Source organism: Macaca mulatta, chromosome 13 (assembly GCF_049350105.2).
Source record: "Macaca mulatta isolate MMU2019108-1 chromosome 13, T2T-MMU8v2.0, whole genome shotgun sequence".
NCBI classification, from domain to species: domain Eukaryota; kingdom Metazoa; phylum Chordata; class Mammalia; order Primates; family Cercopithecidae; genus Macaca; species Macaca mulatta.
This window is the reverse complement of record NC_133418.1, coordinates 51,614,558-51,640,323: the sequence shown is the minus strand read 5'-3', so window position 1 is coordinate 51,640,323 and position 25,766 is coordinate 51,614,558. Positions and strand designations below refer to the sequence as shown.

Below are 25,766 nucleotides of genomic sequence, written 5' to 3'. Positions count from 1 at the left end.
ATTTATTTCCCCCAATCTCTAACAAAATTTAGCATGTCTTCCCACTATGAATTTTTGCAACAGTAGTAGTATAGAAGCAGTACCTGTACGCTTGTCACCAAGAGAAACCGGATTATTTTCCTATCACATTTCTGCAGTTACAGATGTCACAAATATTTATACTCATCACTACTTTGAATTGTAAAGTCATTAGACCTCCTGTGTAATAAAGCACTTATGTTTCTTTAATAAGCGCTTTTTCTTTATCTTTTTTTTTTTTTTTTTCTTTTGAGACAGAGATTTGCTCTTGTTGTCCAGGCTGGCATGCAATGGCACAGCCTCGGCTCACTGAAACCTCCGCCTCCTGTGCTCAAGCGATTCTCCTGTCTCAGCCTCCCAAGTAGCTGGGCTTACCGGCACCCACCACCACACGCAGCTAATTTTTGTATTTTTAGTAGAGACGTGGTTTCATCATGTTGGCCAGGCTGGTCTCAAACTCCTGACCTCAGGTGAGCCACCCACCTCAGCCTCCCAAAGTGTTGGCTTTTTTTTTTTTTTTTTTTTGAGACGGAGTCTCGCTCTGCCGCCCAGGTTGGAGTGCAATGGCCGGATCTCAGCTCACTGCAAGCTCCGCCTCCCGGGTTCACGCCATTCTCCTGCCTCAGCCTCCCGAGTAGCTGGGACTACAGGCGCCCGCCATCGCGGGCGGTTTTTTTTTTTTTTGTATTTTTTAGTAGAGACGGGGTTTCACCGTGTTAGCCAGGATGGTCTCGATCTCCTGACCTCGTGATCCGCCCGTCTCGGCCTCCCTAAGTGCTGGGATTACAGGCTTGAGCCACCGCGCCCGGCCTTTTTTTTTTTTTTTTTTGAGATGGAGTCTCGCTCTGTCACCCAGGCTGGAGTGCAGTGGCGAGATCTCTGCTCACTGCAAGCTCCACCTCCCGGGTTCACGCCATTGTCCTGCCTCAGCCTCTTGAGTAGCTGGGACTACAGGCGCCTGCCACCACGCCCAGCTAATTTTTTGTATTTTTAGTAGAGACAGGGTTTCACTGTGGTAGCCAGGACGGTCTTGATCTCCCGACCTCGTGATCCACCTGCCTTGGCCTCCCAAAATGCTGGGATTACGGGCGTGAGCCACCGCGCCTGGCAGTGCTGGCTTTTATATTGAGAACTATACTTCAACACCATTGGTGTACTTTGCAATGCTGTATATTTAAAGACCTTATTCTGAGGAGTCCATGCACCAAAAGGGCTGAGAAAACCTGCTTTAGAGTGGGGAGGGAGCAAACTCAGCAGAAGGCTAGGTCCTCCCCTCCCTGCCCACTGCATGGGACCCAGGCTGAGAGCTCAAAGCAGAGGATGGGTGCTGCTCCCATTTCCCACCCAGCTAAGGGAACAGGGGGCCTGGTGAAGGGCAAGAAGCTGGCTGAAGGCCCTCAGATTCCCCAGCGTCACGCCACAGTGCTCAGGCTGACCCTCAAACCCTTGCATGCTGATGAAGGTGACTCCAGAGAAACAAAAACAGCCACATGCACCTGCTAGCTGGGAGCAGGCTACTCTGGAGCTTGTTTTGATCATGCCCCCAACATCACAGTCCCCAATTTCCCTGGGCTGGTCCCCACCTGAGCCTCACCTGCTATGGCTACAACCCACCAAGTCTGTAGCTTCCTCCTTCTGGCTGCAGCCACTGCCCCAACCTCTTCCAAAGACAGGCCTCTTCCAAAGACTGACACCATAAAAATGCACAAATGAAGCACACAGGAAGGCTCAAGGGCAGGGATTTGACCTCGGGAGGAGGGTGCAGGACGTGGCATTTATATTGGGCCCTTAACAATGGGTGGGAAAGAGGCGAGGAGGGGGTAGGGAGACATTCCAGGTGCGAGGGACAGAACATGCAGACTGCAGATGTGCAGGCAGGAGAAGATTGCCCCTAATGTCACACTAAGGAGCCATAATTGTATTCTGGGCCTTGAAATGCACGACAGGGTACAACACAAGGACAGGACTGACACTAGGCTGCAGGAAGAGGCAGGGACGGCAGAGAGGTGAGGCAGGGGACCAGCAAGGGACAGTCACAGCCCAGGGTAGCTCCCATGGCCAGGCTGACCTGAGCAACTCCTAATGCCTTAGCAGTTATTTCTCACCATTAATTAAAAACTGGCACTCTGGTTTATAAAAAGGCAGCAGCAGCTAAGGTAATAGTCCAGAGCAGAGGTTAAAAAAAATTTTTTTTAAGCCTGAACTGGGACAGGAACAATGGGGGAGGCAGGAGAGCCAGAGGGCCCCTTGGGAGCACCCCTTTTTCGCCCCCTGCAGCAGCACTATGGCGGAGCCACTCCACTTTGATCTCTCACTACTGTTGACAGCAGGGACAGTTATTTACCTTTTATCCCTAACCACCTGAGAAGGGGCCCGAGATGCAGAACATCTTCTAACACCTGACGGGTAAATGACATGGAATTGGCAGGGCTCGGCTTTTGTCTCAGAAACAAGTTGGAAAAACAATGATTTTAAGGGCATTGTGTGAGAACCCCAGCGGATTGGAAGACGGGAGACCTAGGTTCTAGTCCTGGCTCTGCCTTACTAAGTGGCTTGAAGCAGCCATTTCACCTCTGTAAAATGAGGGTGATAAAATCAGGCAGTTAAAAGACAAGGTAAAGTGAAACTAGAACTATTATATTCAGAGTTTGGTGAGACAGTCGGAAAACCCTTTTTCCCAGAGCCTCCTCCACCCTGATGCCTGCTCTCCTCTCCAAGTGCCCCCCCCACCAGCAGCCTGCCTCACACACCAGCACACAGGAGCTGTGTGGGCGTCAAGCCAACCCCTGCTGTCTCCCCGCATCCACCGCCTACCCCACCTTTTGATTTGGTATCTACAGTAAAACTGCAAGCCAGACATAATTGCAGGACAGGATACAGCCTCTTATCAGGCCAGAAGATGATTCTTATCACCTGGCCTGGCACCATGCCTGGCACCAGCAACCTTTGGAGGGAGCCCAGGTCCTCATTCATGAGTTCCCCCTGCCTCTGTGGGGACAGACAGCTCACTCAGCCCTCCTCAGATCCCAGCCAGGTCCAGCCTCCCTCCCTCCTGGGCACAAGCACTTCATCTAATCCTCATCCTAATACTGTAGGCTCCAAAGGTCTGTCATTGTCAGCTCACCCAGCACAAGGAAAAGCTGCAAAAATGGCTGGAGACAAGTCAAACCACAGAGAGCAACAGAAAAGATGTAGGGTTGACAGCACAGTGTAGGGAGAAAAGCATCAGGTTTAGACATCAGAAGTCTGGCTGAGTCGTGTGACCTTGGACAGGTCATTCCACCTCCTGAGACCCCAGTCTCCATATTCGCAAAAATAGTGGTCCCCTGGCCGGGCGTGGTGGCTCAAACCTGTAATCCCAGCACTTTGGGAGGCCGAGGCGGGCAGATCACGAGGTCAGGAGATCGAGACCATTCTGGCTAACGTGGTGAAACCCCGTCTCTACCAAAAAAAAAAAAACAAAAAACTAGCCGGGCGAGGTGGCGGGCGCCTGTAGTCCCAGCTACTCCGGAGGCTGAGGCAGGAGAATGGCGTAAACCCGGGAGGCGGAGCTTGCAGTGAGCTGAGATCTGGCCACTGCACTCCGGCCTGGGCGACAGAGCGAGACTCCATCTCAAAAAAAAAAAAAAAAAAATTGGTGGTCTCCCTGTCTGCCCTCAGGGAAGAATAAAATGAGGTGACACTGGGAAGGCACCCTTAAAAGTAGGCCAAACCACACAGAAAGATGTAGGTTTATTGTCTATCAAAGGCCTTTTACAGGCCATCATCGGCCCCACATAACTGAGGTGGCCCAGGACCAAAAAGCAACAACCCTGCCCAGAAGGAAGGACAGAACCCGCAAGATGACCTCTCTCGGGGGATCTCTGACAGGTGGAAAAATAAAGAAGAAATTCCACTTAACCCATCCCCTTCGCCAGTGTGCTCCTAACTCCATATTCACCCTGAGCAGGAGACTCAGGTTGAGGAAAACAAAACCAAGTGGCGATGGTCCCCTCTGCCAAGGTCTCAGTTCAGACCCCACAACAGGGGGAGACAAACAATAACTCCCCTGCCAGGCTTATGGGAAGTACAGAACTGTGTGGTGAGAACGTTGCATTTGGGAAAACAAAAATGGGGGAGGGAAGAAAATACACAACACATTTGCCTCTAAATGCAGAAAATACCTTTGGAAGGTTACACAAGAACTGGTAATGTTAGGTGTCTCTGAAGAGAGTAGCTAGGTGACTCAAGGTGGGGCAAGGGAAATTTTTTTCATTACGTGCCCTTCTGTACCTTTAGAATTTGGACCAGGTGAACTACTCAAAAGTAAATGGGGGCCGGGTGCGGTGGCTCACGCCTGTAATCCCCGCACTTTGGGAGGCTGAGGTGGGCAGATCACTTAAGGTCAGGAGTTCGAGACCAGCCTGGCCAACATGGTGAAACCCTAACTCTACTAAAAATACAAAAATTAGCTAGGTGTGGTAGCATGCACCTGTAGTCCCAGCTACTCGGTAGGCTGAGGCAGGAGAGTCACTTGAACCTGGGAGGCGGAGGCTGCAGTGAGCCAAGATCACACCACTGCACTCCAGCCTGGTCAACACAGCAAGACTCTGTCTCAAAAAAAAAAAAAAGAAGTAAATAGGAAGTAAAGAAAGTCAGGCTGTTTTGCTGAGAGCAGCACACAGGAAACTAAGCTTGGCTCCCCTCACTCCCTCTCCTGGCCCAGTCCCACCACACTCACAGTTTCCCTGCCTCCAACTCACCCTGCCTCTAATCAGATCTCACCTGTTATTCAAGGCCTTGCCTCTCCCAAGAAGCCCACCCTGATCACTCCAACTGGTGAGCTCCCCCTTCTCCTGAGCCCCTCATTCTCTCACACTTTTTACATGCTGCTTTGTAGAGGAACTGTCCTTGCTGCGTTAGGCTTGTCTCAAACATATTTTAGCCCTTCTAGAGAAAGGGCTATCCACTTTATTTCCCTGGTTTCCCCCACAGCACTGACCTAGGCACAGTGGTTACAATGGTTGTTCAGTAATTGCTTCCTGGACGTTGTGAAACAGAAGGGAAAAAATAGCAAATGACTGTATTGCTGCAGGAGGAAGAACAGGATGGCTCGGAGTGTTCTGTCACAGTAAAACCAGCATGTGACGTCTTGGGAAGGATTACAGAGTCTGGTATGTGCTGATGCCCCCAAGCCCTGCTTGAAAGGAGCAAATCTCCCAGGGGTGGAAAGTGCCCTGGTGGAAAGTGAGGCTGACCTTCTCAAGCCTCACTCCACTCCCTTTTTTTTTTTATTTTTTTGAGATAGGATCTTGCTCTGTCACCCAGGCTGGAGTGCAGTGGGGCAATCATTGCTAATTGCAGCCTTGAACTCCCGGGCTCAAGTGATCCTCCCACCTCAGCCTCCTGAGTAGCTGGGACTACTAGCGCACCACCATGCCCAGCTAATTTTTTGTATTTTTTTTACAAATGGAGTCTTGTTATGTTGCCTAGGTTGCTCTTGAACTCTTGGCCTTCAATGATCCTCCTGACTTGGTCTCCCAAAGTGCTGGGATTACAGGCATGAGCCACCACACCCAGCCCTCACTCCACTCCTGAGAGTTATCTGGTGGCAGTGACTCCCTCCCAAAGTAAGAGACAACACCCCCCAGCCTCTGAGACGGACACAAGGCTAGAGCTACAGACCAAATGTGCTTATCCCAATAAACCAAGGACTCACCCAGGAGAAGCAGGTCATGCTTACAAAGCACCAGATTAACCCCCGAGATCCATGTCAAGGAGGAGAGAGGAAGCCTTAGCAGGCAGCAGCTGAGCACCTGGCCCTGTGCAGAGCAGGGTCATGGGAGACATGGGGGAAGACTGAAGTGGGCAGTGTGGTGTGGTGGCCAAGGGCACAGACTCGGAAGCCAGACTGCCTGGGTTCACATCCTGATTTTGTGCCATGTGCTGTGGTCAAGTCCAGTGACTCATGCCTATAATCTCAGCACTTTGGGAAGCTGAGGCAAGAGGATCACTTGAGAGTTCATGGCTGCAGTGAGCTAATGATGGCACCACTGCACTCCAGCCTGAGTGATGGAGCCAGATCCCCCCCAAAAAAGAAAGAAAAAGCAAAGTCACTTTACCTCTCCATGCCAAGGTTTCCTCAGCTGTTAAACAGTGCCTACACCTCAAGGGCTTGCCGTGGACAAACGGAAGTCCAGTCCTTAAGACAGTGCCAGCACCTAGACAGGCCTTCATCAGTGATGTACTAGACCAACCAGGCAATGAAAATAATGCACCAAAACAGGTGCACATGCTCCAGGTGTGGGGATTCAGAGAAGGCTGGGGAGGCAGATGGGTTCCATGATGGCCGACAGGTCTGGTGTGTGTCCGCTCCTCACAGAGGTGTGCCTTGACCACAGCCGGCACCAGTGGCTCTGTCTACTCCCAACATCTCCAGGGCTCCCTGTCTAGGCCCCAAAACATAGCACTTGCCTATAGGGCTTCCTCCAAATGGAGGGGGATGTCCGGGCCTCCCCTTCTCTGGAATCTCTCCCGTACCAGTGGCCCACTCTTGGCCTTTCAGGCCTCCAGAACTGCCTTTGGATTGGACTGCCCTTCCAGGTCAGCAGAGAAGCCCAATGCCCCATCTCACTAAAACCCGGCAGGCACTTCCACAGAAACCCTGGGGTACACACAGGGCTCCAAATGCCACCTCTTCTTTATCCCAAATCCTACAGCTCTGTGGGCTGCCCGGGTCTAATGGAAACCACACAGGGCACACCCTCCACTAAGTGCTGGGTAGTTGAGAGTGTGCAGCTCTCCCTCTGCGAGTCTCCGTTTCCTGTCTGAGCTCTCTTCCAGGTCCCATGCTGGAGTCCCATGAGTAAGGGCTGTGCTCCCTTCCCCACTACCAGGTGAACCAAAGGTCAAGGTGGCCTGTGATACCCCCTCCCCGCCCTGCAGCTTCTTGGAGGTGCTGGCTGCCCCTGGAAGCCCCATTTTGGGAGGCCCTACTTACTGCTCCTGAGAGGCCGGGGCCCAGCTCCACACAGAGGCCTTGTGTGGCCAGCCAAGCCTTTCTCTGGCCACCATTGTTCCCAAGGTAGAAATAACCTCAGGCCAGCTCAGTAAGGGCACAGTGATCAGATTCTTCCCCGATGGGACTGCCAGGTGCACAGCAGACTCACATGTGGACTCATTTTTATTACCTGGCCGTGGGGAAAAACAAAACTGCTTCATGACTACACCATTTTGCAAAGGAAGAAAAAGAGAACTGCTTCCCCTGGAGCAGAGCGACAACAGCTCCTGTTCTTATGTTCATCATCTGTCCCTGCGCAGGGTGGGAAGGGCAGGAGAACATCTGGACAAGGCCAGGCCAGTGGTTTAGACAAGAGCGTCACAGCACTGAGGTGGCAGCAGTGACAAGCGGGGCGGGCAGCTCCCAGCAGAGGAGGACAGCCCTCAAGGTCACCGGGATGTGGCTCTGCTGAGCTGTGCCTTGCAGTCAGCTGCCTACAAGGACAGGCAGGCGGGGCAGAGATGGGGCTGACCACAGGCCCCTTGAAACTCCCTGGTCCCAGCCAGGGCTCAGGGCCAGGGGCAGATGGGGAGGGCAGGGGAAGCTGCTGGGCCAGAGAGGAAGAGCTGCCCAGCCTGACTGAGGAGTCACACTTCCTACCCCGCCCCACACCCCCAGACGCTGCTGCTCAAGCAACCCCAAATAAAAACTACCCCATAACTAAGGGCAGTGGAGCTTCTGCATACCAATGACTGGCTTCTGAGTGCAGCCACACCCTTCTCCTGCAGCCAGAGCAGACCTCCCCAGCAGCCCCACAGGCCTCCCATGCCAGCTCTGGGGCTGGGGCAGGAGCCAAGGCCAGGGGCTCAAGTGACCACGGCTGTTTTCCGAGGAGCAGAGTCACACCCAGAAGCCAATAGAGAGAAGGCTGTGGGGTCACACACCATCTGCCCACAACTGTCTGCCCAGGCTGTCTGTGGGTTACAGGATAGATGGAAGCCTTCAGAGACCATCCCAGCCTTAGGCCAACAGGATGCATGTCCCCTCAGGTGCCTCCCAGTGCCCCCAAACCCACCCACCTAAGGAGGTCTCAGAACACCATGACCAGCCAGGCAGAAGGCTCTCATCTCAGACCTACATCCTTCACAGCCTTAGGTCTCCGAGCTCCCTTGCCAAGTGGCACAGTCTAAGCAGGGCCTGAATGGAGCCTCTTGCAGGCCATGATTCATGGTCACAACAGTTCTAGTCTTTGTGATGAAAAAAGACAAACTGATCCCAACCCAAGTTCCCAAGAGGCCAGCCTCTAACCATTGATCCAACAGGATGATGATCCTGTCTGTCACACTCCAGGCCTTACCACAGGGACCATTTCACCCTTATCAGGATGAGGGAGAAGGTGGACAGGGGCTCCATATAACACAGTTGTGCTCTCTCCTCCTCCTCTCCTAAAACATACAAAGACCAGCATTCCAGGGCAAAGACCAGGTCTCCCCAAGCAAAATGGCCCTGTGGCAGATGCCCTGTCTTCTTACTCCAAAACCTTTGCTGCTGCTTCCTTCCTTCCCTCTTCTGATATATTCAGGTCCACTCCCTGAGGGTGTGATCCACACCAATTGCATAAAGGCCAGACGGGTCCAAATGACCCATCTGACCCCACAAGGAACAAGGAGAACTAACTAACTACCACATCCCATCCCTGTCTTGGGAGTCAGGGAGGCAAACACAGGATACCCACTGGGGAGTGCTAAGAAGGATGTTGGGCCAGGCGTGGTGGCTCATGCCTGTAATCCCAGCACTTTGGGAGGCCACGGCAGGTGGGTCACCTGAGGTCAGGAGTTTGAGACCAGCCAGGCCAACATGGCGAAACCTGGTCTCTACTAAAAATATAAAAATTAGCCTGGTGTGTTGGCACACACCTGTAATCCCAGCTACTCAGGGGACTGAGGCAGGAGAATCACTTGAACCTGGGAGGCAGAGATTGCAAGTGAGCCAAGATTCCGCCACTGCACTCCAACTTGGGCAACAGAGTGAGACACTGTCTTAAAAAAAAAAAAAAAAGGTAAAAACCAGAAAATAAATCACAGAGAAGCATCCAGGATTTCCAGACTCACAGGAACATGACCATCCATGGACAGTTCTACTGAGGGAGGGGAGATCATTAGTTTCCTTGTGTACTACCGTTCCATTTTGTTTTGAGAATATCCTCTTCAATTATTTGGAAGCCTCTGGTAAAATTCCTCATTTCAAAGACTGCCCCACTGACACAAGACCTTCGGAGGCTGCTAAAGCACCTACCACCCCAGCCACCACCATCACACAAAACAGGGCCCCAGAGTCACCACCACGCTAATATTGTGAGAGCTTCTATGTATCCAGAACTACATTAAGGCTTTTACAGATGGTGTCTTGTCTAATCTGTACAACTCTATGATCATCATCATGACTTTTTTAGAAGTGAGGAAGTGGGATAAGTAACCTGCCTGCTGGTAAGTCACAGAACTGAGAATGAAACCCCAGTCTCCAGGTTTTTAAGCCCTGGGCCATCCTCCCTTCCCAACAGGGCAGGGGCAGCTCCAGACAGGGCTGCCAGGGAGGAGAGCTGCAGAGCTGCAGGGCTTATCTGAGCCTGGCTTCAGGACTGCAGAGGCCTTTCAAGCCCAGCCCTAGTTCTTGAGCCTCTAGCAGCAAATAGAATGCAGAGAGCTGCAAAGGGCCAGCTCATTTCGCTGGGAACTCTCGTACTCTTCTGTGTACTCCATCACCCATGATTCTGAGGCTTTCCTAGGCTCTAAGTTCTAGACTGTCTCCCCCATCCCATAAGAAGCTCTTCCAGACATTGTTACCAAAACCTCCCTTCACCATCACTGCTCTGCACTGACCACTCACCATGTACAGGGACTGTACTAGGTGCTTAAGTTGCATTTTCATTTCATCCCTCACATCAACCCTATGAAGGTATAAATTATCTCCATTTTACAGATGTGAAAACTGAGGCACCAAGAGTTTATATGACTTGCCACAGGTGGCAGTTTTGGGACTGGGATCTGTCCAGTGCCACTCTGCAGCCCCTTCCCAACCATGAAGGTACCTCCCCCAGTCAGGTCCTCTCTTGGCAAAGGGCCACCATCTGCCCTGCCTGACACCACCGCAGCCAACTCCTGGAGTTAAGGAATAGATACTTTTCTTTTCCACCATTATCCAAAGCTGAGGAGGGTACACCCTGGCCTTCTCTGCTTTGCCCTCTCCCTACCAGGCAGCATTCAGACTCAGTCTCGGTAGCCCACAGCAGGGTGCTCCAGGAAATACCACCAGGAATGACCACTAGAGCCAGAGGTGGGGACCACAGCAGGGTTGACAGCCCTCCTTCTCTGTCAGTGGGCATTGTGTTAGGTCCAGTAAACTAGAGCACCAGGCCAACTTCACATACTTTCCTCTGCCCACCCTAAGTGACCCTCCCCACTCCTGTTCCCTCCCAGTTCTAGAAATAAACCAGGTCATAGCATCAGAGAAAACAGCCAGGTGCGTGTGGAAAGATCCTGGTGGAAAAGATTATTTCTATAAAGTAAATTAAGGCTCCCATTCAGATCAAGGGGCGGTAAGTCAAATTCTCCAAGACAGGCTGTTCTTGGCTGAAAACGGGTCCACCTGGACCTACAGGCTTGGCCAGCTCAGCTAAGGAAGATCCAGAGGCCAAGAGGAAAGCATGGGCAGGAACTGGAAAAAACAATCAAAGAAGCTGCTCCCTGCAGGCCTGGAGCCTTTTTTTGGTCTGCCTCCTCTTGTTCCCCCAGCACCCCCCGAACAGATGTGTCATCTACCAGTCTGGTCAGAGTAGCTGATTGGTGGAGGGTGAAGGACTGGGGGAAGGGGTGGGATGATTTGGGGGACAGGCACTTCCTCTGAAAAAGAATGGGCTAAGAGATCCAGGGGAGAGCTTTTCGCCCCATATACCCACCCTGTTGGGCTCCAGGAACCAGGAAGGAGGGAGAGGACAGAAAGGAGGAAAAAAACAAAACAAGGTCCAAGCTATACCACATGATTCCACACCCAGCCACCAAACAGCAAGTCATGAAGGAAGGAGGGGAGCAGGCCAGGGGATGGGGAGATGGAGTTAAGTCACAGCCACGCCTGGAACCTGCCCTGCACTAATGCCCTCCTCATCCCAGGCCACAGAGAGACAGCCAGGAAGGTCATTTCACACCCATGTTTCGGAAAACATTCAAGGTCAGATCCTTTTTACCTAAATCCTGCTTTCATTTGGGTTTGCATCAGGCTCATCCCCTTCCTCCTGCAAGCCTTCCTGGATTTATTCACTCAGTGGATGCCATTCCACCAGGGCAAACGTTTGCGGCACCTCTCCTGACCTAAGGCACAGTCCTGCCCCAATCCCCTTACCCTCCTACCCAGATCACTCCCAAGTTAACCACTTGAGTGATCCACAGCAGGCTGTCAGCCCCCGGACTGGCTTCCAGCTCCTGCCCAAGCCCAAAACAGGAAATGGGGCTCCAAGGCTGAAGCCTTGATCTTAACACAGGCAAGGTTAAATGCTGCCAAAATAAATGATTTTAAAAAAACCTGGCCCATTGAGGTGGAAATGACCGGGAGATAATCTCCTGCTGTGCATTAACCATGCCGCTGCCTCCTACCTCAGGCAGGGCAGGGCAGGCAGGCCACTGGAAGGCTGACTCAAATGTTTCCTTTTTTTGCTTAGGAGCTCCTCCTGCCCTCAGACCAGGGACACAGGACACAGAGAGACAGGATGGGGGGGGTGACATCTCTAGATAGTGGAGGGCATCTTGAGAGCCAGGCAAGAAGCAGATGCCCTCTGCAGCCAGTTTCTACGTTTAGCGGGGTAATCAACATTCAACCTCGCCCTGGAGAAAGACACCTGGCCTTCCTTCCCCCGCAGGGCAAGTCTGTGCCTCTCCACTCCCTTGCCGGACAGGCGCCCGCAGTTCCCCTCCCCTTTGAGGAAAGGGAGTAGGCCCGGAGGCTCTAAGAATGGCCCCAAGATTTCCCTTCTTGAGGTTTCCATAGCCCCAAAGCCTCTGAATCTCATTCCTAACTTTACTTGACAATCTACTCCCAACGTTCGCCACCACTTGAACCTCCCCCAGGCCTCTCAGGGACCACTAGCGGTGGAGCCGCACACAGCGCACGTTTGGGGGGCATGAAGGCGACCCCGAAATGCGAAGAACCAACGTGTCTGTCGGTTTACGACCTTGAGCGCGAGGCAAGGGGCTCACCCGCCCGGCGGAAGTTCAGGGTCCTGATCACCCACCAGCCCCGCCCAGTTAGGCCTTTAGCCGTTTCTGTGCCCCCGCGCCCCCTACTCACTGCGTGTGCTGGGCGCGGCCTGCGCCGAAGACCTCGTCCAGCGCCACCGTGGCCTGGCCCAGGAACTTGTCGACGCCGATAAGCGAGCGGTGCATGGTGGTGAGCACCAGCTCGCAGGCGGCGGCAGAGCTCGCGGCCCAGGGCGCCGGGCCCGCGTCGGCCTCCTGCGCCCGCAGCAGGCCATCCAGGGCACCGGGCGGCAGCTCGAAGGAGCACTCCTCACGCCACTCGGGGCAGCCGTGCGTCTTCTCCACCACCGACGTACTGTACTTCTCGCGGCCCACCTGGATCACGGTGTACGCATCGCTGGTGCTGCCCGCGCCCGAGCTCTTGCCCCGCAGCCCGCGGGCCCGCAGCACGGTCACCTGGACGTGCGTGGGCAGCCAGCGGGAAGGCCCCGCCGCCGGCTCCGCGCCCCGCACCAGGGCCATGGCGGGGAAGCGGCGGGCGAAGTCTGGCCGAGCCGGTGCAGACCCCGGGACCTGGTGACAAACTCGGCCGCGGCAGAAGGCGGTCAGGAACCGACTCCGAGCGCCGCCGCAGCTGCCGGCTGGGCTGGGCCGGGCCGACCGGCCGCCGCCTCCCCGCCCCACCGGGCCGCGGGCCGGGGGCCGCGCCGCGACGTCAGCGCCCCGCCCCCTTCCCCGCCCCGCGCCCGCCGCCCCGACCCGCGTGGCGGTGCGACAGGGATGCGGGGACGCCGCTCGCGCCCAGGCAGCCGCAGACCCGCCCGGAGCGGGAAGGGGCGGCGCGCGCCCTCTGCAGAGGGTGGGCGGAGTTCCCGCGGTGGCCCCGCCCCTGGCTGGGGGCGCCCGAAGCAACCCGGCCTCGCCTGTGTGGAGCCCAACACCCGTGGCCAGGTACAAAAAACCCGCTCTGCTCCTCCAGGCCAATCCCACGTCTCCGTTCTAAAAGTCCCTGCTCTGGAAAGCCGTCGCCCTAAAAGGGTCCCGGCCCGCCGCCCCTGGGATGGCCAGCCTCTTGGCGCGGACTTGGGGTGATAGGGACCCCCGCCGCTCCCCTGACCCTGGGCCGCGCTCTCCCCTCCTCCAGTCCGCCCCTGCCCGGGAAAATGCCAGAGAGAAACCGGAGCGATTGCCGCCCCGCCACGTGACGGTCCCGCATCGGCGACCTGGAAAGGAGTGAGCTGCCGCCGCCTCCAACCTTTCCCGGCGCAGGGGGCCGGGATGCGGCCAGGCCGCGGCGCGGGAGGCCCGAGAGCGGGGCTGACCCTCCTCAGATTCTGCGGCGGAGAGCTGAGTGATGAATAAATGAGTAACCACATCAATATTTAAGTGTTCACTCGGAGCCTTGGGGCCAGTGTGTCACGGGTTGGGGGAAATTACAGGCCCTGGTGGGGGGTTAAATAACTACTTCCACCCATTATTAAGTGCCTACTATGTGCCAGGGCCTGAGTATTACGTACACTTAGTTTATTATTGATAATAATGATGTTTAGTAATTATAGATGCTGAATTTCAGCCAACTGTGGTCTGTGTGCTTTTATATGCATTACCTCATTTTATCCTCAGAGCAACTCTGTGGGGTGAGTATGGCTTTTATCCCTATTTTCCAGAAGATGAAATGTCAGCTTAGATGGGGGAGGGTTGTGAATCCACTAGATGCCCCCAGGGCCTGTTTTGTTTTGTTTTGTTTTTAACTTTCAGAGCCTGTATTTTTAAAATAATAATTTTAAAATAATACACACAGCTTTTTTAAAAAAATCAAATAGGACAGAAGGGCTTGCAATGAAAAGCAAGAACTCCCTCTCCATCCTTCAAACCAGGGATACCACTTAAAGCCACTGGTGTTTTCAGGTCTGATGGTTACCTCCACATCATTACATTAAGATGCTCACATAGCTACATCTGGATTTATCAGGACTGGCCACTGTCTGTGGCCTTTCTCCTATGATAGATAATGATTTAGCTGGCTCACACCCACTTCCATCCCTCAATCTTGTGTAGTTACGCTATTATTTTTAGTTCCTCTATAGCAGGGGTCCCCAACCCTTGGGCCACAGACTGGTAACCCTCCATGTCCCGTTAGGAACTGGGCTGCATGGTAGGAGGTGAGCGGTGGTGGGGGCTAGCTGGTGAAATTTCATCTGAATTTACAGCCGCTTCCTATCGCATTACTGCCTGAGCTCCACCTCCTGTCAGATCAGCCGTGGCATTAGATTGTCCTAGGAGCACAAACCCTACTGTGAACTGTGCATGCCAGAGATCTAGGTTGCAGACTTCTTATGAGAATCTAATGCCTGATGATCTGTCACTGTCTCCCATCCCCAGATGGGACCATCTGGTTGCAGGAAAACAAGCTCAGGGCTCCCACTGATTCTACATTATGGTGAGTTGTATAATTACTTCATTATATATTGCAATGTAATGATAAGAGAAATAAAGTGCACAGTAAATGTAATGCACTTGAATCATCCTGAAACCATCCCTGCCACCCTCAGTCTGTGGAAACTTACATTTTGGTCCTTGGTGCCAAAAAGGTTGGGAACCCCTGCTCTATAGGATACCTAACAGGAGAAACATGTATTTCTTCTTAGGGAGACTCCACAGTACCCCTCGACTGTCCACCTTTCAGGCTATGTCCTCTACTGGAAATATGAACCTAGGAAACCAGTAGAGTAGGCAGAGGAGACCCATGAGAGCACACCCAGCACAGGCCCAGTCCTCACAGCCTCCCACCTTAACTCTTTCATCAGAAGACTGGGGTGGGGAAGTCCTAGGCACCAGCCCCATGGTCCAGCATCCCTGACGGTAGTACCTAGCTTTAAAGACAGCCAGATCTGCCTACAGATCTTGGCTGTCTGCCTCTTAGTAGCTATGAAACCCAAAGTTTAAGCCAACTCTCTAACCTCTCTTGGCCTTATTTCTTCATCTGGATAATGGGGATAATGATTCTTACCTCAAGCCAGGTGGGATGGCTCATACCTGTAATCCCAGCACTTTGGGAAGCCGAGGCTGGTGGATCACTTGAAGCGAGGAGTTCAAGACCAGCCTGGGCAACATGGTGAAACCCCACCTCTACTAAAAAGACAAAAAACTACCCGGGTGTGGTGGCAGGTGCCTGTAGTCCCAGCTACTCGGGAGGCTGAGGCACAAGGATCACCTGAACCTAGGAGGTAGAGGTTGCAGTGAGCCCAGATTGTGCTGCTATACTCCAGCCTAGGCTACAGAATGAGACTGTCTCAAAAAAATAAAAAATGTGGCCAGGCGCAGTGGCTCATGCCTGTAATCCCAGCACTTTGGGAGGCCGAGGCGGAAGGATCACTTGAGGTCAGGAGTTCGAGACCAGCCTGACCAACATAGTGAAACCCCGTCTCTTCTGAATATATGAAAATTAGCCAGGCATGGTGGGGCACACCTGTAATCCCAGCTACTCAGGAGGCTGAGACACAAGAATCACTTGAACCTGGGAGGCAGAGGTTGCAGTGAGCCAAGATCGCACCACTGCACTCCAGCCTGTGCAACAGAGTGAGACTCTGTCTCAAAAAAAGAAAGAAAAAATGAAAATAAGTCATAACCCAACCATCCATAAATAAACACTGTTAATAATTTGTTGTGTTTCTTTCTAGTCTTTACACTATATGTGTTTGTTTTATATACATTATGGTTTTTGAGACATCTAAAGTATAATTATTAATTCTGTGGGCTTTGGAGTCCTGGTTCTACCATTTACTTTATATATATTATCACTCTTGGCTATAAGTCTGTATACTAAAGAAAAATTATATACATACAATACACACATACACACACACACACACACACACATACATAATCATGTTTAACCCTGAAGATAACCATTTAAAGCAAGTGCTATTGCTACCCTTGGTTTCACTGATGAGGAAACAGAAGCAGAAAGAGCTTGGGTGATTTTCCCCAAGTCTCCAATCGGAAAATTGCAGAGACTGAGTGGCTTTACTGCCTGTGGCACTCTGCTCTCACACCAGCTTGTTGGTTTTCCAAGCACTAGATCCATTTAAAGTCAATAAAGTAGGAAGTGTTCTCACACCCATTTTACAGATGAAGCTTGAGGTAACCAAGGTTACAAGAGTCAGGATGAACCCCCTACTTTAAGAGTGAATTCTTCAAGGACTTTGCATGTGACAATATCATCACTAAACTTCAACTAACATAAATGGGTCACTCCTTTAGCGGTTCTGTTTCATCTGTTTGCCTGTTCTCCAACGTGACTGCTCCCACTTCCTCCCTCCCTCCTCCTCTACCAAGGAGGAGCAAAGCACCGGGAAAGGGGGAAAGGGCGGGGAGAACTCAGATGGCTCCTCTGCCTCACCTGCCCTCTGAATCTCTTTCCTCCTGCCTTGGCCCTTACAGATTGGCAAGCTCAAGCTTCCTGCTGGCTCTGGACTGTGGCTGGCTATAGAAGGGGAACAAAACTAGCCAGGGCTCCTACCCTACATTGCCTGGCCCTAGAAGGAAAAGCCAGGTCTGCTAGCTGTCTGTGGTTGAGAAAACAGCAGAAAACAGCAGAAACAGAAAACAGCGAAAACAGATACTGAGGTCTTGGCCATCTAAAGGTGTGTTTCGTCCTCTAGAAGATGAGATCCCCCCCTCTTCCCTGCAGCAGCCCGCATAAATGTTAGACAACAAGACCCCAAAAGCATCAGTTTCCTCTGCCTCCCCAGGGCTGGGTGTCCTCACCGCCTTCCTGGGCCTCTCTAGTCCATTGGAGACAGTTCTCGCTTGAAAAGCATCCACATATGTGTAACTTCCACTCATTGCTCCCTCTTCAGTACCACTAAGCCCGTTGGCTTTTCCATGTAGACACTTCACATGTATTTGTCCTGCTCTTCCAGCTACATTTCCATCTGTTCTTTACCTCACCTTCCTGCAGCTATTTTCCAGGCCCTCTTTATAGCAGAACCACATGCCCAGGTCTAAGTCCTGGTGCCACCACTTACTAACTGTATAAGCATGGGCAAATTACTGAACCCTACTGAGTCTGTTTCCGCCTCTGTAAAATGGGCCTGCTAATAAGAAATTACTTCATAGGGTTAGCACAAGAGCTATCTCAACACACTCTAAGCAGTAATGAGCATGAATTATCATCTTAGAAATCTTTGCTGAAGGCAAAAGCTTGTGCCTCCTTGTTGTTTCATTTGCATTTCTTTGATTGCCAGTGAGATTGAACTTCTTTTCAGTTATTAGTCATTTGTATTTCCTCCTTTAATGAATTGTCTATTTTCTGAATTGCCTATTTTCTATGCTCATTTTTCTTTGAAGCCTTAATTTCTTATTAATTATTTGTACAAATACTTTATATGTTAAGAATAGTAACATGGCCAGGCACAGTGACTCATGCCTATAATCCCAGCACTTTGAGGGGCTGAGGAGGGAGGATGGCTTGAGTCCAGGAGTTTGAGATCAGCCTGACCAACATGGTGAACCCCTATCTCTAAAAAAAAATACAAAAATTAGCTGAGTGTGGTGGCACATGCCTCCTGAGGTGGGAGGATCACCTGAGCTTAGGAAGTCGAGGTTGCAATAAACTGTGATCACGTCACCGCACCTCAGCCTGGGCATCGGAATGAGGCCCTGTCTCAAAAGAAAAAGAAGGCCGGGCACGGTGGCTCACGCCTGTAATCCCAGCACTTTGGGAGGCCAAGGCGGGCGGATCATGAGGTCAGGAGATGGAGACCATCCTGGCTAACACGGTATAACCCCATCTCTACTAAAAATACACAAAATTAGCCAGGCGTGGTGGTGGGCGCCTGTAGTCCCAGCTACTCGGGAGGCTGAGGCAGGAAAATGGTGTGAACCCGGGAGGTGGAACTTGCAGTGAGCCAAGATCACGCCACTGCGCTCCAGCCTGGGAGACAGCAAGGCTCCATCTCAAAAAGAGAAAAGAAAAAGAAAAAGAATAGTAACACTTTGTTGTTTATATTTACTGCAGATATTTTTTAATTTAATTTTTTTTTTTTTTTTTTGAGACGGAGTCTTGCTCTGACACCCAGGCTGGAGTGCAGTGGCACGATCTCAGCTCACTGCGACCTTCACCTCTGGGGTTCAAGTGATTCTCCTGCCTCAACCTCCCCCAGTAGCTAAGACTATAGGTGCATGCCACCATGTCTGGCTGATTTTTGTATTTTTAGTAGAAACAGGATTTTGCCATGTTGGTTAGGCTGGTCTCAACCTACTGACCTCAGGTGATCCACCCCCCTCGGACTACCAGAGTGTTGGGATTACAGGTTTTAGCCCCCACTCCCGGCCTAGATATGTTTTTGATATAAGACATTAGGTAGGCTGAGTGCAGTGGCTCATGCCTGTAACCCTAGGGCTTTGGGAGGCCGAGGCAAGAAGATTACTTGAGCCCAGGAGTTCTAGACCAGCCTGGATAACATAGCAAGACCCTGTCTCTTTTTTAAAATTCTTTTTAAATTAGCTAGGCGTGCATAGCACCCCTGTAGTCCTGGCTACTGAGGGGGTTAGAGTAGGTCTGAGGCAGGAGGATTGCTTGAGCCCGGGACGTCCTGGCTTCAGTGAACCATTATCACACCACTGCACTCCAGCCTGGGTGACAGAGCTCAGACCCTGTCTAAATAAATAAATAAAATTGGATAATCAAATCCCTGAATTCCTTCCATTGTTTTAAGCTTGAGTGCTTCCAAACTTACAGGTCCAATAATATTCATTTAGTTTTTTTTCAAGTTTTTCAGTTGTTTGGATTTTTGTTTGTTCTTTTATTCTCTTTAAATCCTGCTAGCAACCATTTTGGTGAATGATTTCAGGTGAATATCTAGCCTGCTCTCCCCCAACAGCTATCCAAGTTTCCCAATATTTATTGCAAAGTCCTATCCCTTAACCATTGGGTTTATCATATAAGTTTATATATATATATATATATATATACACATATATATATATTTGTAGACAGTCTGAACTCGATATTCTCTTTCACTGAGATTTACATCATTCCGTTTTATTGTTGCCTTTTAAATGTTTTATTACAACAGAAGAGCAAATCTCCACCCAAAGATCTTATACTCTCACTTTGTATCCATCCACATGAGCTGTAATTCTATTTAGAATTGTGAGACAAATTGTTGGGAGAAAAAATTGACATCTTTACAAACCATAGTCATCCCATTCAAAGTCATGGTATACTCCCTAAGATTGCAATAAGACAAGAATGTCCCCTCTCTTCACTTCTATTTCAACATGTGCTTGAGGTTCTAGCTAGGGCAGTTTGGCAAGAAGAAGAAATAAAGTCATCTAGATTGGAAAGGAAAAGTAAAACTACCTCTGTAGACTACATGATCTTGTAAATAGAAAATCCTGAGGAGTCCACTAAAATCTGTTAGGGTGAATAAATGAGTTCAGCAAGGTTATTAGGGTACAAGATCAACACATTCAAATCAATTGTATTTCTATACACTAGCAATGAGCAATTGAAAATAAAATTAAGGAAACAATTCCATTTATAATAACATCAAAAAATAAAATACTTAGAAATAAATTTAACAAAAGAAGTCAAGGCCAGGTGTGGTGGCTCATGCCTATAATCCTAGCACTTTGGGAGGCTGAGGCGGGCAGATCACCTGAGGTCAGCAGTTCGAGACCAGTCTGGCCAACATGGCAAAACCCCCTCTCTACAAAAAATACAAAAATAAGCTGGGTGTGGCGGTGCACACTTATAGTCCCAGCTACTTGGGAGGATGAGGCACGAGAATAGCTTGAATGTGGGAGGTGGAGGTTGATTGTGCCGCTGCACTCTAGCCAGGGCGACAGAATGAGACTCAGTCTCAAAAAAAAGATATCTAAGGAAACTACAAAACATTGTTGAAAGAAATTAGTAACCTAAATACATAGAAAGGTATTTCATGTTCATGGAACTGAAGACTTAACATTGTTAAGATGGCAATACTCATCAGATTCAACATATCCCCTCTCAAAATTCCAACTACTGTTTTTGCAAAAATTGGAAAGCTGATCCTGAAAAGCACATGGAAATGCACGGGACCCAAAATAGCCAAATCAATCTTGAAAAAGAACAACAAAGTCAGGGCACTCACACTTTTTGATTTCAGAACTTACTACAAATAAAGACAGTGTGGTACTGGCATAAAGATAGACATATAGACCAGTGGAATGAAATAGAGTACAGAGATAAATCCTTACATTTATGACCAACTGATTTGCAACAAAGGTACCTAGACCATTTAATGGGGAAGGTGTTGTTTTTTCAACAAATGGCCTGGGACAGCTGAATATTCACATGCAAAAGAATTAAGCGGGCCCCCTTTCTTACACTGCACACAAAAATTAATTCAAAATACATTATAGACCTAAATGTAAGAGTTAAAACTATAAAACTCCTAGAAGAAAACGTAGGAATAAATCTTCATGACCTTGCATGAGGCAAAACCTTCTTAGATATACCAAAGTACAAGCAACTGAAAAAATAAATAAATAAAGGCGGGGCATGGTGGCTCACGCCTGTAATCCCAGCATTTTGGGAGGCTGAGGTGGGTGGATCACCTGAGGTCAGGAGTTCAAGACCAGCCTGGGCAACATGGTGAAACCCCGTCTCTACTAAAAATACAAAAATTAGCTGAGTGTGGTGGTGTGTGCCTCTAGTCCCAGCTACTCGGGAGGCAGAGGCAGGAGAATTGCTTGAACCTGGGAGGCAGCAGTTACAGTGAGCCAAGATCATGCCACTGCACTCCAGCCTGAGCAACAGTGTAAGACTCCATTTCAAAATAAGTGAAATAAAATAAAAAAAAATGGATTCCATCTAAATTTAAAACTTTTAGGCTTCAAAGAACACCATCAAAAAAAGTGAAAAGACACTCCACAGGATGAAAGTATTTACAAATCATATATCTCATAAGGAACTAGTATCCAGAATGTATAAAGAACTCTTATAATTCAACAATAAAAAGACAGACTAGGCACAGTGGTTCACACCTGTAGTCCCAATGCTTTGGGAGGCCAAGGCAAGAGGATTGCTTGAGTCCAGGAATTTGAGACCAGCCTGGGCATAACAACACCTCATCTCTCCAAAAAACATTTTTTTCTTAACTAGTCAGGCATGGTGGCACTCACCTGTAGTCCTAGCTACTTGGAAGACTGAGGCAGGAGGATCCCTTGAGCCCTAGGAATTTGAGGCTACAGTAGGCTATGAACTTGCCACTGCACTCCAGCCTGGCCAACAGAGTGAGGACTTTTCTCTACAAAAACAAAAGAAAAACAATAAAGACAACCCAGTTTAAAAATGGGAGCATGATTTGAATACATAATTCTCTGCAAAGATATACAAATGATATACAAAGATATACAAACATGCACATGAAAAGACACCAAAACCACTAGCCGTTAGATAAATGTAAATCAAAATCACAATGAGATATCACTTCATACCAAATAGAATGGATATAATAAAAAGACAGATGACAAGTGTTTTCCGGATGTGGAGACACTGGAAACTCATACACTGCTGGTAGGAATGTAAAACAATGCAGACACTTTGGAAAACAGTTCGACAGATTCTCAATTGTTAAACATGTAGTAACCATATGACCCAGCCATTTCATACTCCTAGATATAAATCCAAGAGAAATGAAAACATGCGTCCACACAAAAAGTTGAACATGAATATTCATCCCCAGGTTCTTACCCCAAATCTACAATCTCCAACTGCATTTTTTTGCATCTCAGAGGAAGAGTTGTTCCTGAGTGCTTAATTTTCCTTACTCTGCTTTGAGGCAGTCCAGGGTTCTATCCTCCCCTTCATTTCTGTACCTCTCATCCACTGTTTCCTCCTCTCATCATATAAATATGCTCATGTCCTTCCCAATAAAGCCAGAAAACCACAACACCCTTTCAATACTGCCAGTACCATGTCCTTCTTTCTGAGACGTTTCCTAAATATGATTGACTTCCCCTGCCTTTATCCACTTACTGCCCCATTCATACCCAACTCCACAGCAGCCTGGCTCTCCATCCTTCTACCCTGTTGTTCTTGCATTCATAATTGCAAAATCCCAGGCCCTCCTTCAGTCCTTATCTTAACCTCCCCTCCGCATGTGGTAGTTAACCATTTCCTTCCCCCAAACTCCCTCAAACCCATTCTCTGCCTCTGGGACCCCACTCTTTCATGCCTTTGCTCTGCCTCTCCCTTATACCTTCTGGGTCTCCTTCAGGGGGCTTCTCTTCCTTTCCCCAATTTTTTTTCCCCCAAAGCAGGGGGTTACCCAGGTTGGAGTGCAGTGGTGTCATTATGGCTCACTGCAGTCTCAACCTCCAGGGCTCAAGCGATCCTGAGCCTCAGCCTTCTGAGTATCTGGGACCACAGGCGCATGCCACCACGCCTGGGTAATTTTCATATATTTTGTAGAGACAAGACTTCACCATGTTGCCCAGGCTGGTCTTGAACTCCTTGGCTCAAGCTATCTGCCCACTTTGATCTCCCAAAGTGCTGGAATTATAGGCGTGAGCCACCATGCCAAGCTTCCAAATTCTTAATGTTGGTTTATTTCTCATCCCTCTTCTCATTTTACTCCTTAGATTTTCCCTAAAGATTCCCTTTTACACATGCGGCTTTATTCATTCTATAAATGTTCTCACCTCCCGTATGTCTACTTCCAGCCCAGTCCTCTTTCCTGAACCTCAGATAAACACTTACAAATGCCATGAAAACATCCCATACATACCTTTTTCAAATTTATTTATTTTTAAGTTGACATATGAAATTGCACGTATTTATTGTATACCCACACATACTTTCAAATTCAACAAATTTTATTAGTTTGTAGGGCTGCCATAACAAAATATCACAGACTGGTGACTAAACAGCAGAAATGTATTTTTTCACAGTTCTGGAGGCTGGAAGTTCAAGATCAAGGTGTTGGCAGGTTTAGTTTCCTCTGAGGCCTCTCTCCTTGGCTTGCAGATGGCCACCTTCTTATGTGATCTCATATGGTTGTTTCTCAGTCTGTGTATTGATTATGTCCTATCTCCTGTTATCTTTTTAAAATTTATGTATTTATTTTTAGAGGCAGGGTTTTGCTCTGTTGCCCAAGCTACAGTGCAGTGGCACAATCATAGCTCACTGCAGCCTTGAATTTCTGGGCTCAGGTGATCTCTCCTCAGCCTCTCAGGTAGCTGGTACTATAGGTATGCACCACCACACCTGGCTAATTTTTTACCTTTGTAGAGACTGAAGTCTCAATATGCTGACTGGGTTGGTCTTGCACACCTGGCTTCAAGTAATCCTCCAGCCTCAGCCTCCCAAAGTGCTGGGATTACCTCTCAGTCACCACTCTCAGCTCTAGCCTCCTTTTCTTACAAAGACACCAGTCATATTGAATTAGGCCCCATTAATGTGACCTTATTTTACCCTAATCACTTCTTTAAAGACTGTATGTTCAGGCCGGGTGCAGTGGCTCACACCTGTAATCCCGGCACTTTGGGAGGTCGAGGCAGGAGGACCACTTGAGGTCAGGAGTTTAAGACCAGTGTGGCCAACATGGTGAAACCCCATCTCTACCAAAAGTACAAAAATTAGCTGGGCATGATGGTGCATGCCTATAATCCCAGCTACTCAGGAGGCTGAGGCAGGAGAATCACCTGAACCCAGGAGGTGGAGATTGCAGTGAGCCAAGATCACGCCATTGCGCTCCAGCCTGGGCAACAGAGTGAGACTCTGTCTCGGAAAAAGAAAAGAAAAAAGACTCTATGTTCATTGCTTGAGCCCAAGAGTTTGAGGTTGCAGTGAGCCAAGATTGTGCCACTGTATTTCAGCCTGGAAGAGTAAGACTCTGTCTTACAAAGGAAAAAAAAAAAAAAAAAAAAAAAAAAAGGAGCCCCTATCTCCAAGTATAGTCACATTCTGTGGCTTCTGGGGAACTGGAGTTAGGATTTCAATATATGAATTTTGAGGGCACACAGTTCAGCCCATAACAAAATTATAAGTTGAGGCCGGATGCAGTGGCTCTAATCCCAGCATTTTGGGAGGCCGAGGCGGGCTGATCACGGGTCAGGAGATGGAGACCATCCTGGCCAACACAGTGAAATCCCGTCTCTACTAAAAAAAAAAATACAAAAATCTAGCCAGGCACAGTGGCACGCGCCTGTGGTCCCAGCTACTCAGGAGGCTGAGGCAGGAGAATGGTGTGAACCCAGGAGGCGGAGCTTGCAGTGAGCCAAGATTGTGCCACTGCACTCCAGCCTGGGTAACAGAATGAGACTCCGTCTCCAAAAAAAAAAAAAAAATTGTCCTTAAGTTGAACTCATTATCTTCCCCATCCCCACCTGCTCCCTCTCCTTTATTCCTTCTCTTGGTGAATCTCTGAAGGCCCTAACGAGAAACTTAGTGGGGTTTTTTTTTTTTTCCCCAAGGGAAGGAAGTATTGCCACCTAGAAGCTGCAGAGGGCATTACCTCTTTCCTGCTTCCCAGATGCCATATTGAAGGAAAGCCATTAAAGACCACCAGGATTGCATCAAAAGGATTCCAGAGCCAACTCAAGATGCTTCCACTGGACAAAGGCACAACAAATTCAGCACCAATAAGAATAACAAGACAAATATTTGAAATATAGAAGTGTTTCAGAAAATGAATGAAGAAGGAATAATTGAGTTGGAATAGCACCATTTCATAGCCCATAATGAATTAATGGATCTAAGCAGTGATTGTCAGTGGCTGTTGACTAAAAGAGATAACTAGGAACTGTGTGCCTGCTGATGGAAGAATACACCACCATCTATGAGGCAGTCTTGCCCCACCCCGCAATTTAACCAGAATCTGATCAAGCCTCTATATCCAACTATATATAAATTTACAGGAAATATATGGGACAGAGAAAATCATTAAACCAATAACATAGGGATGATCAGCAAAATTCAGACTATGGGAAACCATAGGACAAACAATCCAGGTTTTTTCAACAAATTGCAAAAAAAAAAAAAAAAAAAAGGAAGAGCTAGAAGATAGAAGAGGAACCTTAAAACTTGAAAAACACAGTTTTTTAAATAGGTAAATACCTCAGTAGCAATGAGCACGTCTAGCACTCAGATTACGGTTCCTAACTACCATCCTCCAATACAAAGAACCAGGCTCCTTAGAGAAATGTCTGATTATAGGACTAGGGCAGAGAAAACACAAGATTAGCCTGGATCATTTTGTAATGCCAAAAAGTAAGGAAATCATCAGGGAAGAAAGGGAGGTGAGGAAGGTGCACTATGTCAGCAGAATACAGGAGCCAACCAGAAACAAGCTCCCAATGGTCAGAGCTGGAACAATTTGAGCCACAAAATAAATTACAATCATATTGGATTATAACCCATGAAATAAAATAAATACTCATGTATCTATAGTGATACCAATAAATGATTGAACAAATAAGGTAAATGAGAGAAAAGAGAAAAATCTGCCTTACAGAATTCTAAGTAATAT

At 49.1% G+C, this 25,766-nt stretch overlaps 1 protein-coding gene and 2 long non-coding RNA genes across 7 annotated transcripts in view; 2 read left to right on the top strand and 1 right to left on the bottom strand.

The window, feature by feature from the left end:
* Window positions 1–13,095, bottom strand: part of RAB11FIP5 (RAB11 family interacting protein 5) — a 39,035-nt gene extending 25,940 nt beyond the window's left edge. For all 5 annotated transcript variants that reach the window (XM_015112642.3, XM_028832377.2, XM_015112643.3 and 2 more), the window contains exon 1: window positions 12,335–13,095. In XM_015112642.3, the coding sequence (XP_014968128.3) occupies window positions 12,335–12,765 (431 nt within the window). In that variant the 5' untranslated portion in view covers window positions 12,766–13,095. The remainder of the gene's footprint in view (window positions 1–12,334) is intronic.
* On the top strand, window positions 4,654–8,525 carry LOC144333747 (uncharacterized). The gene is made up of 2 exons (XR_013402713.1): window positions 4,654–5,331; window positions 6,076–8,525. It is a non-coding gene; the product is annotated as an uncharacterized LOC144333747 (long non-coding RNA).
* Window positions 13,058–13,815, top strand: LOC144333730 (uncharacterized). The gene is made up of 2 exons (XR_013402696.1): window positions 13,058–13,194; window positions 13,388–13,815. It is a non-coding gene; the product is annotated as an uncharacterized LOC144333730 (long non-coding RNA).
* Window positions 13,816–25,766: the final 11,951 nt, after the last annotated feature.